Here is a 19,881-nt window from a genome sequence, read left to right as displayed (position 1 = left end):
TCCTAATCTAAAGGACTACATAATGAATAGGTAAGGAGGGAAAGGGATGTTTCCATCTGCTCTCTAAGAGGAAAGGAAGGATTGTGAGGCTCAACAGGAAATACCTGAAGAGTAATATCAGGAGTCATAGTGTAGAGACAGGTAGAACAGTTAGGGAGACCCTTATTCACTATCTCTACCCTCAGTTCCCCTAGTGGTCATTAGGATAGTTGGTGCAAAAGGTCGATGCACTGCAACTCCATCTCCAACAGAGAATGCTGAATTTTCCTTCCCCTTCCCCTCCTCTTTAGACAGGACCATACAATTGTGGACACAGTGCTCACTGCCCCTCGCTCAGCCAAGAATGACATAGTGAAAGTAACAGAAAAGCATGTTGCACAACAGGCTTTTAATGATCTGAAAGTGTCACCTGGTTACTACACTGTAATCTCCGACCAAGGTAAGTAATGGGTGCTACATTTTGGTTCAGCTCCCACTGGAGTGGTAAACACGTCTCTGGTCTGTACCGCTTCAGACTGCAGGGCACTTTCCAGATTAGCTGCTCAACAGCAGCAAAATGCTTCCATTCAGGCAAATCGCTTTCAAAACGTAAGCAGCAGGGGGAGCAGTCTCACGAAAACTAACAACCTGAAAAAACAGCAACTTTTTAATGCCGGATATACAATGTCATAGCACTATATGGCAGTGAATAAATTTGAAACAGGGCATTGGAAATATGAACAGCACCCTGCTATCAGCGTAGGGACTGCAATGTCACAACACAGGAAGTGTGGAATCACCCTTCAGAGATTAGTCGTGACCCCGTTGCAGGGTGTAATCTGGAAAGCACCCAGGTGAGGGGGTTCACATGATTAACTATTTCTCCATACAAAGCATGTCCTCCATACAGAAAACTTGCCTGTCAGAAAGAAGATGCATGCTAGTTTTCTACATGCAGGCCACTTTTTTGTATGGAGAAGCATTTTGTCACATCTGAAGTGGTGCAGCCCAGATAGATTCACGACCTCAGTAACATCTAGGCCTCTAATGAAAGCAAAGCTCTTCTACAGAGAGCTCCTTTCCTCTCTAAGCCATTGCCTTCTTGCTTCCTTTGCCCGTAACAACCACAGATGCCCATGGGATGGTAGAGTTTCAGGAAGGAGTGGAGCTGGTGGATGTCCGGGTTCCCCTCTTCATCAGAGAGGAGGATGATGATGAAAAGCAACTGCAGGTGGAGGCCACTGATGTTCCTGTGGGAATTGCGAAAATTGGGCGGCGGCTTGTCAACATCACCATAATCAAAGAGCAAGGTAAGTGTGCTAGCTTAATGGCATAGGATCTCTTCCTCCTCCTTCCAATCTTCTTCTGACACCACATTCAACTTGAACAGCATTCTTTTTTTAATGTCTTTGCTCATGAGGAGTCTGAAAACTCCTTGGACTTTTGAAAAGGTCCTTATAATAAAGCCATATAGAGATGTACTGCCCCCACCTTCTCGATGATGTCTTCTTGTTAATATGAATGGGAAGACCTGTCCCATCCTTGTATGTCGAGAATGAGATAGGTCACGCAAGAAAACTAATGTGCTCTGTTAGAGCCTGACTGCACTGAGGGACTGAGTTGATAAAGAGCCGTTCTAAAGCTGAACTACCTGGTGTAGCATCTGTGACTGCTAGATTGCACCAATGTGTCACTGTTTTCAGTATTCAGAAGACATTTGATTTGTATTTGGATGTACACATGATCATATGTAACAGAAAAAAGAGAGTTGTGGTACTACCTTGTATCATTTCTTGTACCTTAGTGACTTCTGCTTTAAAATGTCTATGGGTCGTCAGCAACCCATGTGGAAGTAAGTGAGGTGAAGCCAAGTCATGTTAAGCTATACAATACTTCCTTTTAGCTTCCTTTGCTCCCATCCTATTTCCAGAGGCCTATGGCATTGCAGCTGTCATGCTTCTTTTAAGGAGTGGAGCTGAGGGTTAGTCTGGTCTGTGAAGTCATAGTTGTCTGGCATAGCAAGAACAACTCAGGGATGTCCATTACATTCTCTACCATCTGCTAATTTTACTGGCTGACATGCTACAAAGGCTTATGAGAGCAAAGTAAGAGCTCCCTCCTCACAAGCAACCAAAAAATGAACTGCATGTGAGGCTTGCTGCACGGTACTGCTTGGGGTGAAGCAGCAGAGGGAAGTGTCTTTCACTTCTCCCCTCCCTGCAAAAGCCCTTTTTGCAGCCAGGAACATGTCTGTGAGGGCTTTTGCAGGCATGCCTGCATGGCATGTTGGCCACTGACACTAATCTAAGTTGAGAGTTCTGGCACTGGCACCTCTATAGGCTCTGCCAGAGTATCTATCTATCTATCTATCTATCTATCTATCTATCTATCTATCTATCTATCTATCTATCTATGTTTCTCTTAGGCATACCCATCGCTAATCCCACGAATGGCAATTCTCATGGGTTCTCTTGAGAGTTTGTGAGCAGCTGCAGGATAGCGTCGGGGACAGTGGGAGGGAAGAAAATGGCGGTGGTGGCAGCTGGACCCGGGGCCTGGCGAGGGAAAAGACGGTGGTGAATGGTAGTGGTGGCCAGCCAGCCAGTAGACAGGCAGAGAAAACTGCAGGGGCAGGCGAGCAGGTGGAAGAAGGCGGCGGAAGCTGGGTAGGAAGAAAACAATGGCGGGCGGGGAGAGTGGTGCGGGTGGGGGGAAGTGGGGGTGGCGGGGGGAGGAGCAGCAGCAAACTAGAGGCGCAGATGCTCTGCGCCTGGCCCAGCTAGTCCTCTAATAATGCATGCATTTTGATTAGCGGCAGAGTTAATACACTGGAGAATGGTTACTATAAGAGGACAAATGGTGGTAATAAATTGTTTCTGTTTGCTTACATTGTATACATAATGTTCAAACATTATGTTTGTACAGTGTCTATATATAGGTACAATTTATTATGCTATTTACACAGTCTACCAGATGTTATTGACTGGATTTGGTACTTTAATTATCGGGCCCTTCCCAAGGGTCTAGGATAACTAAAGAAAAATTAAAGATATCGTCATAGTATTCATGCTGTCCTGAGTAGTGCGGCCTTCTGTAGCTGATGTGTTGTGATTGTATTGATGCCCAAGGTGTCGAGATGGTGTTCAAGTTCTTTTGGTGCTGCACTAAGAGCACCAACAACTATTGGCACCACTATTGTTTTCTTTTTCCAGAGCCACTCAATTTCAATCTGAAGGTTCTTGTATTTAGTTATTTTCTCCAATTGTTTTTTGTCAACTCGTCTATCCCCTGGGATTACAATATCAATTATCAGAACCTGATTCTTCTTGATGACTGTCAGATCTGGCGTATTGTGCACGAAATGCCTATCATTTTGTATTCAAAAATCCCAAACGATTTTTGTCTCTTCATTTTCTGTGACCTTATCAATCGGATGATTCCACCAATTCTTGTATGATGATAATGATGATGATGATGATTGTTTACACAGTCAGACAGATGTTATTGACTGGTTTGTTTTATCCAGACATCAAGTCCTTCCCAAGGACCTGGGATGGCTGAATTTTATCATCAGTGTTCTTGCTGTTATTATTATAGATATCATCGCAGAATATAGGCTGTTCCCAGTAAAGTTGCTTTTTGTAATTGGCTGATGGTGATTTCTGTGGCCCCTATGGTGTTGAGGTGCTCTTCAAGTTGTTTTGGAATTGCACCTAGGACGCCAATTACCACTGGGATTATTTTGGTCTTCTTCTGCCACAGCTTTTCAATTTCAATTTGTAGATCTTTGTATTTTGTTATTTTTTCTATTTCTTTTTCTTCTTTTCTGCTATCACCTGGTATTGCTATGTTGATTATTTTAACTTGTTTTCCTTTCTTCTCAACTACAGTTATATCTGGTGTATTGTGTGGCAGATGTTTGTCTGTTTGTAGTCGGAAGTCCCATAATATTTTTGCATCTTCATTTTCTACCACTTTTTCAATTTGATGGTCCCACCAATTTTTGGCTACAGGTGGCTTGTATTTTTTGCAGATGTTCCAGTGTATCATCCCTACTACTTTGTCATGCCTTTGTTTGTAGTCAGTCTGTGCGATCTTTTTACAACAGCTATTATTATTATTACTACTTCTACTACTACTACTACACATTTCTTATTTGTTTAGCCAACAGCATCATTAGCTTCCTGCGGCCAGCTTATTCGTTCAGCCGCTTTGATCAGCTGGCTAAGATCCCTGTTGTTCGTGAGATACTGGACAATGGGAAGTCTCAAATAACATATAGGACACGGGATCTCACTGCCCAGGAAGGCAAGGTAAGGACTCTGGAGTTGTTTAAACTAAAGGAGAATCTTGATAGCTGTGGTTATAGAAAGGTTGTTGACCAAAATGCAACCTCAATGTGATCTCACGCATCATATTGGGGGTCATAAGCACAAGCAATTTGAAAAGGCCTGATCTAATAAAAATGAGGCAGTGCTGATTGTGAACTCTGGAATGGAATCCTGAAATTTCTTGTGGATGGAGGAGCAAATTCCAGTACTGCAAGGCATGCAATGGGGATGGTGCTTTTTATCTCTTTTTATGTTATGCTTTATGGTATGAACACCTGGAGGTTTGTCCAGTTGCCTTGAAGCCTAATTCTCATTGGTCAGCACCACATATTTTGCCTTATCTTCTCTGTTATGAAAATAAGGTAAGATTTCTGATCTTGACCAAAAAGATTTAGGCCTCAAGGCAACTGGACAAACCTCCAGATATTTGTGCCACAAAATTCTGCCTGGGAAACCCAGCATAAACTAACACGTCCTTTAACAGATCCTTTTTACGTGCTTCTCTTGCTATACACATTCCTCTCTCCACCAGATAATGTATATGGAGGAGACTACTCATGCTGACATATTTTTGAAAGAATTATCGTGTGTACAAAGGTGTGGAGTATACACAAAGGTGTGGAGTATACACAACCGGGCAAGCAGGGAAGCGGGCAGAGGGAAGCCTGCACAAATCTTACCTTACACCCTGCCTCCCCACCCCGATTTTCACACATATATTGCTGGGAGCGTAGACCGTGCTCCAGACGAGCAGCGTTTTGCTGAGCAGTGTGCCGCTCCGGATCCTGGCCTCCGGCCATCCCACAATGCACCAAGCAGCAAGCACAGTGCATTGGGGGATTCCCCCAGGAGATCGTCATTCTAGGCACCCATCTCTGTGTGTGGCCAGGCTGGAAGCATCCTGAGCTCACACACGATCAGGGAACCAGGGTTAATGGCGTGCTGGCACCTTTAACCCTAGCTACAAACTGGACTACAAAGCCAGGCTAGGTGGCGCTGCCCCGCTGGGATTAGGCCTGATCCCAGCATTTCTCAAGTGTAGCCTAACCCAGGCAGGGCTTCCCTAGCCTGGGTTAAGCTGTGCATGAGAACAGCCTTGCTATCTTTTGCATGTGTTTTGAATCCTATGCTGACAGGTTCACATGTTTATACCTATCTTACTTTGACATGTATGCATTGCGGGATTAAATATGCCTTGCTAATACATGCTGGGCATTCCCTAACAGCAGTTTGCTCTGTCTCGGGTGACGTGCTTAAAAACACACTTTTTATTGCTTTGCCAAAAAAAAAAAAAATCCAGATTCAAAAGAATAAAACTTTATTATTAATTTAGGTGACATACAAATGGAAGTGCTATTCAGGTTCTCTTCTCATAGGAATAATCTGTTGCCCTTTAGACCAATACACAAAAATAATTTGTGTTCTTCCAGTAGAACTTCTATGAACCCTGTATAGCAAGTATTCCAAACATAGTGAATCTAAATATTCTTGTATGGTGCAGAATAAAGGAACAGTGGAAATGCAATAAATGATGCAAATGTACCTAGTTGGCATAATTCTGAACTACTCTGTCCTAGCATTTTCATTATTGTTTGGGGGCATGCTGACAGATGATAGAGAGAAGTGATCAGAGTAGTAAACATGTTGGAGGGCAAAAGAGCAGAAGAATGCTAATGGAGACAAGCTAGCTCTGGGCATTGAGTAAAGGAGGAAGAAGAGGTTTATTCAGATCATGCCAGTGTTTGAGCACATACTCAGTTTCATTTAATGACTCTGTCACTTAGCATCCTTTAACCACCCTGTTCTTGCAATCCAAGTGTGGTGAAAGAGTGTATTTCTTTCACCCTTTCAAAGCGTGTTTGCTATTGAAATGCACGTTTTCACAATCACTAATTCAGATTTGTAGATGTGGGAGTTATTGCACAGAACACAGCATGCAGTCTTGTGCCTGTGGCATTAGAGAAAGTCTGCAGGCCCTCGTAGTTGACCTAGGCAGACATCCTTCTGATTGAAGTAACGTAGAAAACACTTACAGTATGTTGCAGCACAATGTGTTCAGCATATTTTTCCCCCTTCCCTAGGACTACGTTTTTGCAGAGGGTGACTTGGTCTTCCTGCCTGGGGAGAAGCAGAAGGAAGTGCAGGTGAAGTTGCTGGAGCTGACTGAGATAGACGCCCTTCTTCACAGTCAACAGCTGAAGCAGTTTGCGCTGGATCTCATCAACCCCAAATTGGGTGCAAAGGTTGGCAAATACCCCCAGACCACAGTGGCCATTGCTGATCCAGGTAAGCTTCAACCGTTTCTGATGGCAAACAACTTATTGGTCTCTGTACGCATTGTTGTGCTGTGTGGTGTAGGCATTTGAACCTCCCTAGATGCTGTGGGAGAAACATTGTTATCCAGACTTCTGTTGGCTTTTGATCAGGAAACTTGGTACGTTATGTGCACCAGTGGCCACTTGACACAATCTCGAGTCTCAAACCTGAATTACCAGGCAGTGTGGTTCAAGGAACACAGGGAATTGGATACGAGAGTCCTGGGTTTGGGTTCAATTTTTGCTGTGTCACTGCCAACTTCAATTCCACTAGGAAGGCATGCTCAGATGTACCATTTGAGTATATTATGTTGATGGCACTGTATATACATGTATAGAGAATGAGGCAGTGAACTCCAATAATAGGCTGTGTTCAAAAACACAATATTCATCTTTAGGTAGTTGCTAGTATTCAGCTGCTTTTCTGGGATTTCTCCCATGAGTAAATTCAGAACTAGGTAGCTCTGCCCCTTGACCTCCTGCTTCTGCTCTCAGTTCCTAAGAGCAATCGATACCATGAGGATTTTCACCATCAGAATAGATAAGCAATATCTCACAGCTGTTATCAGAACAAATGGTTGTAAACAGGGCAGTGTCTTTTCAGACAAAAACAGAGACACTTGTCAGCCTCAGCTGAACCATAGAAGTGAGTTAATTAATCCTCAATTAATCCCCGGTAGTATCTGGACCAATGGTACGGTCCTCTTAAATGATCTTAAATTTTTGTCTGAATATGAAACTGATTTATAAAGCAACTTTAAGCATTTTATAAAAATAAATAACATATGAAAAATAGTTACTTTAAACATAGAATTGTTTCTGGGAATGAATGCAAGGAGAATTGTAAAGACTATTGCCCTCTGAAAATGAATAAGAAATAGTAACGTACTCTGTTACAAACATGTTTGAAATTACTAGTAGGATGTTTATTTTCCAGAGTAGCCTTGTAAGCTGCTCTGGTTTGGTTTGGTTTGGTTTTTTAATGGTATATCTTCACTAGATACTATCAAAGGGATTTCAGAAGTTTAACCTAATGTATTTTATTATTATTCTCTTAAAACAATTGTTAATTTGCTTTTCTTAAGTCTATCTCAGAATTTACAATATAGGTTACTGCCACAGAGATGCCATTTTATGTCTCTCCCTACAGAAGCCGTAGATGGTGTGCCACCAGCATTCGGCCTACGTCAGGTTCCACAGTCTCCCAGAGGCAGACTTGGAGCTCCTCTTAATCCAAACGCACAGGCACTGAGCTCTAGGAAGATCCGCTTCAATTGGTTACCGCCGCCTGGCAAACCTGCAGGGTACAAGGTATGGACAAGCAAGCAGTAGGGACTGAATTATGGATAGGAATGTGCATGAACCTCTGATTGTGCAGTGGTTCAAAAACAAACCAGTTTATGGTTTGGCGAACTGGTTTGGCCCGCTTCAGCCCAGTTTGGCAGTCTGAGAGCAGGAACTGCTCAAGAGCCAGGGGGCAGTGGCAAGCGGCACATGTAAAAGTTAGTACAGTAGGTCCTTACTGGCGTGACAGCTGCTCCATGGAGCTTCCTGCTGCGGCAGCGCTCCCCAACAGCCCCTGTGTTGCGGTGGTGCAGCACCAGCACACACATGAACAGCCATTTGCATGGTCAGCCTGGTGTTGCTGACCATACAAATGGCTTCCGCACATGTGCCACTCTCGAACCACCCAACCGGTTTGTGGTTGGGCCATACTGGGCCAAACCACAAACCAGTTTATTTTTGAACCGTTACATGAACTAAGGTCCGTGCACATCTCTAGATCAGAATACAGTCTTGCTGGTCCCATGGGCCATGACTAAGGCCCAGAGTGGCTCCACTGGAGGCCAGGCCAGCCCCGCTCCACAACACCATGCCACCTTGGCTCTAGGGGCTGCTGTTCTCTTTTCATGCTGTATAGCAGCTGGAGCTTTTATTATAAGGCAAAGCCCTTATCTTAACTTAAAGAAACCACTCTTCCCTCATGCTGCCTACATGAGCTGCTCTTACAAGAAGAAGAAAGAACGCTATGTATTGGGACCTAGGGAAGGAGTATGTTGCTGAATGCTTTGAGGTAAGCTGTGGAAGAGCAAGTCCTTCAAGCAAATGTTCCAGTCATGATGTAGCGCACAGAGAGAAGTGGCACCTGGTGTTGATGTGACATTGTGCAGAAGGGCTGTTCTAGCCCCTGGTAGAGCCACTCTGCCCCCTGGTCTCTATGTGGGTCAAGCAAGATTGTTTCCTAAATCCGTCCAGTGGTCATTCACTTTACAGAGATGGAGAGACTAGACTGCAAGATGGCAATGAGGCTTCAGATGTATTTTAAATCCTGCAAGTCTGAGATGATGGCAGTGGGCAAAAATGCAACAGTCATATGCAGACAGGAGGATAGCTTCAATAGGACTTGATATGTTGGACAAGAAGAAAGTCTTGGTAACACTGCTTAGCACCTTGGAACTGTAGTGCATCTTTGGCATTTTAGGAATGTGTGATTTTTCTGAAATTGAGGACATTCATTATGTTCTGTGGAGAAATCATGGGCGTTTATTTTCTTTTAATTAAGGGACATTTCTAGTTATGTGAGTTAATTGCTCTCAACAAATAAAAATTCTTTAAACAGGAATTTAAAGGCAAGGGGGTTTCTCTTTGGGCTGCAGGTGAAATACTGGATCCAAGGTGACCCGGAATCAGAGGCCCGCCTGCTGGACTCCAAAGTGCCATCAGCAGAGTTGACCAACCTGTACCCCTACTGTGATTACGAGATGCAATCCTGTGCTTACAATACTATGGGCGAGGGATCTTACTCTGAAATAGTTCACTGCCGCACACTGGAGGATGGTAAGCTGGCATATTCCACTAACCAAGGAGTTAGTATTCCTTGCTTTTGCAAGCCCTAGTACTAAAGCTTGCAAGTACTAGTTGGCATCTGTTTCTTTAAATCCTCCTTACTGAGACTATTTGGTTATTTTTGTCAGCTCTGTACTTGGCACTGGGATGGAGCTGACACACACCTAAAAATGTGTAGATTCAGCTCTTAATGCTGTAGTGTTTTGTTCTGTCTTTGCCAAGCTTATTGCTGTGTTCTATGTCATTGCCCAATATAATGAGCCCTCTGGCTTGTTTGATAATCTCAGCTTTGAATATTCTCATTTTGACAACTTTTTAAAAATGGCCATAAACCTGGTTCATGAGTTTGATGAAAAGCACCTATTGCTTTAACTGAGATCCCATCAGTAGATTAGAGGAGGTGTGAGAATGAGGAAGAGAGAAGTCCAAACTGAATCAAACGACGTTTTCATTTCTCTTCCAATGCAAATTTTTGTGATGAGGAAATCTTCATTCTCCCTCAGAAGAGGATGGCATCCGAAAGGCATGATGGGTTGACACGACCTCCTGCTCCGAGACAGGGCCAATCAGAGAGCTTTTCCTCCTGTAGCAGGAGGGAGGGGCAATCCCCTCAGGCTCCAGTCTTTGCCCTGTCTCGCTCCGGCAGGGTCGTGTTGTGTTTTGCTCTGGCTAGTATCCTGCTTTTCCAGCCTTTCTAAACTATATTTCTTTCCTGAGCTGTGCCACTCAGGACTTAGTATCCTGGGCTGTACCAGTCAGGACTCTGTTATTACCTATCCTGAGCTGTTCCAGTCAGGTTCGAGGGCTAAAAGGCTGACTGCCTGCGCTGACCGCTCGTGGCGCTTCTCCCACAGCGGGCTGAATTTCGGGGTGATAATGAGCTCTGAATTGGCGCATACCGAGAGGGGGGCTTCCCCCTCCCTCTTGGAGGATTCTGTTGCACCGGCGGTGTGTTGTGACGAGTGGGCGGCGGCTACTGCTCCCGCGCCCATATCTCGTCTTCCTAAGAAGAAGAAGGATAAAAAGAGCAGCAGGAAAGGCTCTAAGGGCAAGCGGCCAGCGGCCCCTTTCTCGGCCCCGGCCAGCACTTCCACCGCACTCGCAACGACGAGCGACACGGGGAGAGGAGCGGATTCGCGCTCTGAGGACCCGGCAGGGCAAACTGCTGGCGCCGATCAGGTTTTTCCCGCCCCTGCCTCCTCCCCTTGTCGGTTGCCGCAGGAGCCGCCTGCTAAGCGTTCGCGCCCCTCAGCTTCCTCCGACATTGCTGAGGAGGACATTCCTCCTAGTTTTGCCGCCCTTCTGCGGCGCATAGTGGCCGAGGAATTTGGGAGGCTGCTTCCCTCCTTAGCGGAGCAGCTTCCAGCTCAAATCAGGGCGCCCACCGCTTCCAGCGCAGGAGGGAGCGATAGCCTAGCTGCAGCCGCCATTTTGGGGGCAGGAGAGAGCGGGAAAGCTCCCGCGACCGCCATTTTAGGATCGGGGGTGGCTCCCCCTAGCGGACCATCGGTTTTGCCTGCTTGCTCTCCCGCGGCCTTGCCCTGTCCTGCCGATCTCGGGCCCCCTGTCCTGAGCCCGTGTGTCACATCTAGTGCTGCAAACCGCGCTGTACCTCCCGAAACTTTTCCCTTGGAGGGATCAGATTCGGACAGGGAGGAGGGCGAGCTTTCTGGGGATGAAGGGGACAGTTTTTCCACTCCACAGGCCCCTTATCGTTTGTTTTCGCCCTCAGATTTTCCTGTGCTACTCCACAAGGCACGGAAAACCTTAAAGTTGGGGGGTGTGGTGCCCGATCCTCTGGACACTACCCCTGAGGGGGACCCCGTGGTCCTACCCTCTTTGAAGACACCTGAGGCAGTGGTGCCTTGCCCTCAGCTTTTTCTGGATATAATCCACTCAGAGTGGGATCGTCCAACCGAAAGTAAAGGTCCTCCTCCGGGGATTAAGCGCCTTTATACGACAACCAAGGCGGTAATGGACAAATTGCAAATACCGCCTGTAGATGCGGAAGTGGCGGCCCTTGTAACTGGCACTGTTTTGCCCAGAGATGGAGAGGAAGTTCTGCGTAACCATGATGACAAAAAGTGTGACGCCGCTTTGCGGAGGTCCCATGAGGCTTCTTCGCTCGCTATGCGGGCCTCCATGGCTAATTCCATATTTGCAAGAGCTTCAGTGCTCTGGATTAAGGAGCTTCTGCCCTTGGTTCCCCCCGAGCTGTTGGCTCTCAGGCAGGGCCTCAATAAGCTGTCTAAAGCTTCGGCCTTCATGGCTGACAGTTCCCTGGACGCTACCCAACTGTCCGCTAGGGCACTGGCTTCCGACGTGACAGTCAGGCGCCAACTATGGCTCAAGCATTGGCGCGTTGACCAAAAGTCCAGGTCTAATCTAGCCACGTCGGCGTTCAAGGGGGGCAAGCTTTTTGGGGAAGTCCTGGAGCCTGTCTTAGTTGAAGGCAGGGACAAGAAAAGGGCGATGCCATCGTCAGTGCAATGCCAGGGAAGTAAACATTTCTCCTCTGCTTTCTCTTCATACAGGGGCTTCCGGTCATCCTTTCGTCCCAGACAGGACAAACAGGACAGGTTTGCCTCCTGGAAGCGACCACAGGGCACCTTTAGAGATGCTGCCCAGTCCAGGTATCGTCAGCCTGCACAGCAGAAGTCTGGCTTCAAACGACCAGCAACCCAATGACGGTGCTCTGGAATGCCAGGTGGGAGGCAGGTTGCAGTTCTTCGCCCAGGCCTGGGCGAGGACTTGCTCGGATGTCTGGGTTCTGCGGACCGTGGCCCAGGGCTACAGTCTGGATTTCCACTGTCAGCCTCGCGACCGTTTTCTAGTGTCCCCTCAATCCAACAAGCGGGGCAAACATGCGCAGATGCTGGCCGCCATACGCCACCTGTCAGATATCCAGGCGATCGAGCCGGTTCCCTTGGAGGAGGTTGGGTGTGGCGTCTACTCCATTCTTTTTCTGGTGCCAAAAAGGAATGGAGAGTGGAGAGCTATCCTCGACTTGAAGTACGTGAACCGGTTCCTCCGCACGAAGCGTTTCCGGATCGAAACCCTTCGCTCCATCTTGTTAGCACTCCAGGGGGGCGACTTCCTGGCCTCAGTGGACCTAAGGGAGGCCTATCTCCACGTCCCAATTCATCCCCAGGACAGGAGGTTCCTTCGGTTTGCGTACGCAGGGGCACACTTCCAATACCGGGCCCTTCCCTTTGGTCTCTCAACTGCGCCACGCGTGTTCACCAAGATCATGGTGGCACTCGTGGCGCACTTGAGAGCCAAGGGGATTCATTTATATCCCTATCTGGACGATCTGTTGATCAGATCCCCATCTCACCAGAAGGCCTTGAGAGACGTGAAGGAGACCTTAGTGGTCCTCCAGAAACACGGGTTCCTCGTGAACCGTCAGAAAAGCTCCCTCTCCCCCCGGAACCAGATCCTTCACCTCGGAGCTGTCATAGACTCCGTGAAGGGCACTGCATCCCTGTCACTGGAGAGACAACAAAGGCTGTCTGCCTTGTGTCGAAAGGCCCGCCTATGCAGCCATCTGGATGTGCTATCCCTGAGTCGGTTACAGGGGATGATGGTCTCGACCATAGGCATAGTTCCCTGGGCTCGCCTCCACTCACGCCCGCTTCAATGGCTGCTCCTGCCGCTTCAGGACCTGGTGTCCGCCCAGTCCCGGCGGAGGGTCCGTCTGGCCCCTCAGGTCAGGAAATCACTGGACTGGTGGCTGTCGCCGGCTCTGGCCAAGGGTGTCTCGTTCTTGCCGGTACACCGCATCCTGGTCACCACAGACGCCAGCCTCCAAGGGGGGGGGGCATTGCCAAGATCAATTTGCACAAGGCCTGTGGTCTCCGTCCGAACGGGTCCAGTCCATAAACTGGCTGGAACTCAGGGCGATTCGGTATGCTCTTCTTCAGTTTCTCCCCTTGATTTGCGGGTCCCACGTTCTAGTGAGGACCGACAGCGAAACGGCCAAGGCTCATGTCAACAGGCAGGGGGGAACGCGGGCATGGCCGCTGATGCACGAGGCCTCACTGCTTCTGCACTGGGCAGAAAAGAATCTAACATCTTTGGAGGCAGCACATGTCAGCGGCGTGTCCAACACGGTAGCAGACTGGCTGAGCCGGACTCAGCTGGACCAGGCAGAATGGGTCCTGGACGATCGAGTGTTCCGCTCCATCACGGAGAAGTTCGGGACCCCCCAGGTGGATCTGTTCGCCACACCAGGAAACGCCAAGGTGCCCAGGTTCTTTACCAGATACCCGGCGCCAGGGGCCGAGGGAACGGATGCCCTAGTGTCTGCATGGCCAACGGGCCTGCTTTATGCCTTTCCGCCCCCGGCCATACTCCCGCAAACGGTCAGGCTGGTCCGGCAACACCGAGCGGAGATTATCTTAGTAACCCCACGGTGGCCACGTCGGCCGTGGTTTTCAGACCTGGTCTCCCTGTCGCTGGCTCCCCCGATACCCCTGGGTTGCCATCCGCATCTGTTGCGCCAGGGGCCGCTGTTCCACCCAGATCCTCAGTGGCTGAACCTCCACGCTTGGAGATTGAGCGGGGCACGCTAGTGGCCTGTGGCTACTCTCCTGCTATCCAGAAAACCATTCTCGCTTCCAAACGCCCGTCCACCCTTAGGGTGTACCAGTCCACCTGGCGGGCTTTTTCTGTTTGGTGTGCTTCTGTGGGGTCCAGCCCCAGGTCCGCCTCAGTCGTCCAAGTTCTGGGGTTCCTTCAGGCCGGGCTGGACAAAGGGCTTATGCCGGCCACTCTCAAACGGCAGATGTTCTCCATCTCCACTACCCTACAGGTGCCAGGAGTGCCTCCCTTATCGGCACATCCTCATATTAAAAGGTTCCTCAAAGGGGCGGCGGCTCTCAGGCCTCCCCCTATCCATCGCTTCCCCACCTGGGACCTCAACCTGGTCCTCCGGGCATTGGTCAAGCCCCCCTTTGAGCCTTTGCGCTCCATTTCCTTGCGGCTACTCACCCTCAAAGTTGTTTTCCTGGTTGCCATCACCTCGGCCCGGCGGGTGTCGGATCTAGGGGCTTTATCGGCCAGAAAGGAGCTGTGCTTGGTTTACTCTGATTATGTGGTGCTGCGCACCGACCCCACCTACCTTCCCAAGGTCAATTCAATTTTTCATAGGTCCCAGGAACTGGTCTTACCTTCCTTTTGCCCCAAACCTTCGACCCCTAAGGAAAAGGAATGGCATACGCTCGACGTCAGGAGAGCGCTCAGAATTTACTTGCGCCGGACCAAGGCCTTTCGGGTCTCCGAGTCCCTGTTTGTCTCCTTCAGGGACTGCTCACTGGGAAAAAAGATCTCATCCTCCACTTTAGCGCGCTGGATCTGCCAGTGCATTCGCCTAGCTTACGCATCAGCTAAGGTGGCGGAGCCGGATGGCATTACCGCCCATTCCACACGTAGTGCCGCATCCTCCGCGGCGCTGGCTACCATGGCCCCTCTGGCTGACATCTGCAGAGCGGCCACGTGGGCTTCCCTTTCCACCTTCGTGAAATTCTATAAGATTAATGACTGGGCCTCTGCCGACGCTTCTTTCGGCAGACGGGTTCTCCAACGGGTGGTTCCAACGTAGTCCCATACTCACGGTTCCCGCCCTGTGTGCCTAGCAGCTATGGTATGTCCCATCATGCCTTTCGGATGCCATCCTCTTCTGAGGGAGAATGAATCGTTGGCACTCACCTGAATGGTCATTCTCCTCAGAAGTATGGATGGCATCCGACCCGCCCGACCGTTCGTTTCTGCTTCTGTTGTTTTCCTACTTATCCACCCCTCTGTTCCCTATATAGGTGTGGGGAGGCTCTATTCTTCCGCGTTGTACGTCTCACCCTAGGGGTGGGGTTTTTCCGCAAAGACAGTTCACAGCTCGTTTTCTTCTAAAGTTCTACTTTACTTGTTGTTCCATTCTGCTTGGTTCTTTCTCTGATACTGTTTTCTCTAGCCGGAGCATCGGAGAGCTAGCAATAGACTGAAGCCTGAGGGGATTGCCCCTCCCTCCTGCTACAGGAGGAAAAGCTCTCTGATTGGCCCTGTCTCGGAGCAGGAGGTCGTGTCAACCCATCATGCCTTTCGGATGCCATCCATACTTCTGAGGAGAATGACCATTCAGGTGAGTGCCAATGATTCATTCTCGCAACTATCCTCCAGAAGAATTAGCTGTCATTGCAAACTGAACTTTGCAATGTTCACTTGTATGAATGGACACTGCAAAAGTCCAGACACACTAGATTAATTTTTAGGACATCTGATATAATAGAATCTGATAAACTCAATATAGTTTATGCTGAATGTTTCCAGCCTCATCCAGTTGGGCCATTGTTCTCATTCCGTTCCTTGCAGTAGATGTATCCAACAATTCCCACATGCTTGCTTCTAAATCATTGTTTTGCTCTTAACCTTTGTAGTTCCTAGTGAGCCTGGGCGCTTGGCTTTTAACGTAGTCTCCTCCACTGTGACACAGCTGAGCTGGGCTGAGCCTGCCGAGACTAATGGGGTGATCACGGCCTATGAAGTTGGATATGGACCCGTCAATGAGGGAAACAGTAAGCCTGGGCTACATTTATCATTATTACCATGCAACCACCTTGAAAGCTACAAGACATGGCTGAATTAGTCAGTACCTCCCCCCACCCCTTCAGTTAATCAGCTGTGTGTATTTAGTGAGTACCAGTGCTGCTGCTATTCTTGAGTCTTGCAGTGATGTGAATGAGTCCAATCCATGAACTTTGGACACCCCACAAAATAGTGGTGATAGGAAGCAAAGAGGAGCACAGTACCTTCCACTCTGAAAAAGGAAATGCTATCCTTTCCCCTTGTTCTCAAGAAGGGTACTCACATATACTGGGACTGATGGGAAAGAGTCATAGTCATAATGGAATCCCTATGAAAAGCTGGGCTAGTCCTTCAAATATGATAAGGCTGTTTTACAATATGTAAGCAATATTGTGTCATGAAAATATGCAACATTTTTGCAATAAAACTGATTTTCTTTTTGCCAGGTATGTATTTCTTTTGTCAGAATAGTTATTCCCTGTGGTATTTTTATGGTTGGTTAATGAATTGGATTAAATCTACAACATGCCTCCCCTGTGCAACCAATCAAATGAATGGGAGTTGCTCAAGAATTTTGTAGTGGATTGTCCCCATTAACTGAAGAGCACAAGATAACACCTGGACATTTGAATATTTCAAAAAGAAACATTTGAAATGAGAAAATATATCATTAAAACATGCAATCAAGTTTATATCCATCTGATTGCCATTGTTTAAAAAACTGCCTTGGGATGGGGTTGGTGAGTCATCATAAAAATGAAATAAACTGAATACAGTATGTCAAGAATGCTGTTATAATAAAGACTGCACAATAAAATCACCATTAGGATGTTTGCTTTGGAAGGGTTCTGTGCTCTCTTCTGATAAAGCCAGATAGACAAGGGCACCATACATAAGTAGTACCATGCATAGTACTTTTATGGGAATATACATTGACTTTTCTTTCAGATAGCCAATCTTAAAGACAAATTGACAATTTATTATGCATTGCTATTGTGTCTATTTCTGCATGCAAAGCCTGCAGAAACGTAAAGATGGAAACCCTACACATCTAAAAATGGACCAGCAGATCCACTCTACTAGTCTCCATAGGATTCCTTTGTTACACTCATGCATCAGAATTCTTATGCACAGATGGAGTGTTGCTGGATTGAATTGCCTAACCATATTCTAGGTTACTTGCACAATTGCAAAGAAATAGCGAGGGAATTGGTAGAAGAGAATCTTGCATAACTGATTAGTTCAAACCATTAGCACTCTATGGCTCTAATGTTAACCTTTATTTTGAATATTGCTCCAAATATGATAACTCTGTATTAATGGGGGTCGGCCTAAAGCTAGGGTATTCCTGGAAAGGGTAGTTTGGTTTTGTCCTTTGCTGTGTTCAGTCTTAGAAGCTGGTTAATTTAGGAGACAAAAGCAGATATTCTAAGGAGAAAAGTATTACATACATATTTGCTTGCAGGACCTGTTGGAGTCCCAAAGAAAGTCATGGTGGAGGAACCAAAGAAGCGTATGGTACTGATTGAAAACCTACGGGAGTCGCAGCCCTATCGCTACACCGTGAAAGCCAAAAATGGAGCTGGTTGGGGAGCTGAGAGAGAAGCTACAATTAACTTGGCCTCACAACCCAGGCGCCCCATGTCCAGTGAGTTGTTGTCATAGGAGTGTGTGTGCATACAGTCAAGCTTCTGCTATGCTGAATTTAACTTGTAATATAATTTTAGTACCACAAATGTGCAATTGATGCTCATTTATTCAGCATACTTGGGATATCTTCCCTTGAGTTTGCATTCCTATTGTGAGGGTATTACACCAGTTGTGTGAGACATTGCACATGAGGAAACTTCATTCAACTATTCCTTCAGTTGGCCCATTTGTTGTTGTTGGGTTGTCCTCTGGAATGTAGTTACATGAATGTCATGGGCACCAATTGTCTATTTACTCTGATGTCATTAGAAACAAGTGACACAACTCTTCCCATTCTCTTACTGTTTTCTGAACAGTTGCTATTTTTTTTTAAAATCAAATGTAAGTTCTCTTCTCAGCAGCTGTACACTCTCTTGCTGTGGTACTCCAGTGCTGGAGAACAATTTCCACTTTATTTTAAAAACAAAAAACAAAAAGCAGCACGGCTAGCTATTCCCCTCTCCTCCACAACAGTGATCCTCTCCCCCATTCTTGAAGGTGGAATATCGTGTTACAGGCACTGGATCAAGACTGGTGCTGATGCCACCCTAAGAATAACACGTGGGTGTTGGGCTCACTGTGTCTGAATGTACAGAAACACCCTAATAGCATTTTCTCCTTCCTTGCAGTTCCCATCATTCCTGATGTGCCAATAATTGATGCTGGAGGAGGAGAGGACTATGATAGCTACCTGATGTACAGCACAGATGTCTTGCGTTCACCAGCTGGTAGCAAACATCCAAGCATCTCAGATGACTCTGGTACAGTAGTAATAGTAATAGTCATAGTAATAGAGTACATTGCTATTGCTGCAGTTTGCAAAAACTGTTGGTGGTGGCTTTCCTTTTTTTTAAAAGAGCTTTTCCAAATGAACCTTGCTAAGAATGTAAAAAAACTGAACCAGGATAAAATTGTTCAGACTTAGAAAGCAGTTTTATAGCTACTATATCAGCTGAAATAGTTTCCCCCCTTATTTCAAGACCACAGAAACTCCAACTTGGAAAGCTTACGTAGCACCCCACATTTTCTTCCTCTAATTTATTGGGAATCTCAGCAGATTAACAGCGAGAACTAGAAAGTCATGTCAAAGTGCACTCATAACAGCCTCGATGGACTGTATGCCCAAGAGATTAGTACCATTTGTTGCCATGTAGCTTAGTTAAGTGCACAATATAGATGCACTGCCAGAACTTTATTATATTCAAGCATTAAGCTAAATAGAGGCTTTTATTGCATGAGCAATCATGCAGCCAGTTAGCACCTTATGAAACTGATCTGCATGACCTCACGTCTTTCTCCAACATCCCCTAGAGATGCCCCACAGGCCAGTTCCAGATGGCTGACTCCCGGTAATAAATAGGGCACCATCTTGGTGAAAATGATAATGAAAACAATTTGAGGTTAGATGATAACCACAGCACAAGGGCTACGGTTGAGTTTCTGAACAGGCTAGAATTTACTCATAGGTAACCTGTATACCTCATCTAGGATCATGTCTACCTGAGACCCTTTCTTTTTACACAAAGATAAAATAGGGATAATTATTTAAGTAATATGACTGCTGTAAAGCAGGAATGGGCAAACTCCAGGTTTGTGGGGCTACTTGTTTTTTGCTAGAACCCTGAAGTGGAGTCAGGTGCAAAATAGTAGCTAAGGGAGGCATGCATACACATAGAATTGAGGAACAGAGCATCTCTCAGCCCAGAAATGTGCTTACAGCACCAGAAAAAAAGTCTTTTAGATGTTGCATTTGTTATTAAATTGGGGGTCAGAAACTTTTGTAGATCTATTGCAAGCCACCCAAAGATCTACCAGTAGATCCAAATCTACCTTCTGCCTGCCTCTGATGTAAACACACACACACACACACACACACACACACACACACACACACACACACACCACCAGCAGCATTTTATAGTGGATTCTAATGTGAGCAGGAATTGGCAATATGAGGCCATTGTTTTAATAAAGAAACATTTCACTGTGGGCTGGATTAGCAGAAGTGTTCTGTGCCAGGCCAGTGCTTCCCTGCTTGGCACTGGCTGTCTTAGTCAACTCCGTGTATCCAGTTTGGGCCCAGATCGTAACAGAGAGGAAAACAGATCAGTAAAATTTCAAAGGAAAAAAGGATATGGATA

The 19,881-nt window shown here is 46.8% G+C and overlaps 1 protein-coding gene across 17 annotated transcripts in view; it reads left to right on the top strand.

Annotated features, from left to right (window-relative positions):
- Positions 1-19,881, top strand: part of ITGB4 (integrin subunit beta 4) — a 123,037-nt gene that overhangs the window by 77,330 nt on the left and 25,826 nt on the right. For all 17 annotated transcript variants that reach the window (XM_053293898.1, XM_053293896.1, XM_053293897.1 and 14 more), the window contains 9 exons: positions 291-439; positions 1,110-1,289; positions 4,144-4,292; positions 6,392-6,596; positions 7,776-7,936; positions 9,283-9,463; positions 15,904-16,041; positions 17,517-17,699; positions 18,370-18,501. In XM_053293898.1, the coding sequence (XP_053149873.1) occupies positions 291-439; positions 1,110-1,289; positions 4,144-4,292; positions 6,392-6,596; positions 7,776-7,936; positions 9,283-9,463; positions 15,904-16,041; positions 17,517-17,699; positions 18,370-18,501 (1,478 nt within the window). The remainder of the gene's footprint in view (positions 1-290; positions 440-1,109; positions 1,290-4,143; positions 4,293-6,391; positions 6,597-7,775; positions 7,937-9,282; positions 9,464-15,903; positions 16,042-17,516; positions 17,700-18,369; positions 18,502-19,881) is intronic.

Source organism: Hemicordylus capensis, chromosome 2 (genome assembly GCF_027244095.1).
Source record: "Hemicordylus capensis ecotype Gifberg chromosome 2, rHemCap1.1.pri, whole genome shotgun sequence".
Classification (NCBI taxonomy): Eukaryota; Metazoa; Chordata; class Lepidosauria; order Squamata; family Cordylidae; genus Hemicordylus; species Hemicordylus capensis.
Note: the sequence above shows the minus strand (reverse complement) of the source record. Positions and strands in the feature narration are given on the sequence as shown.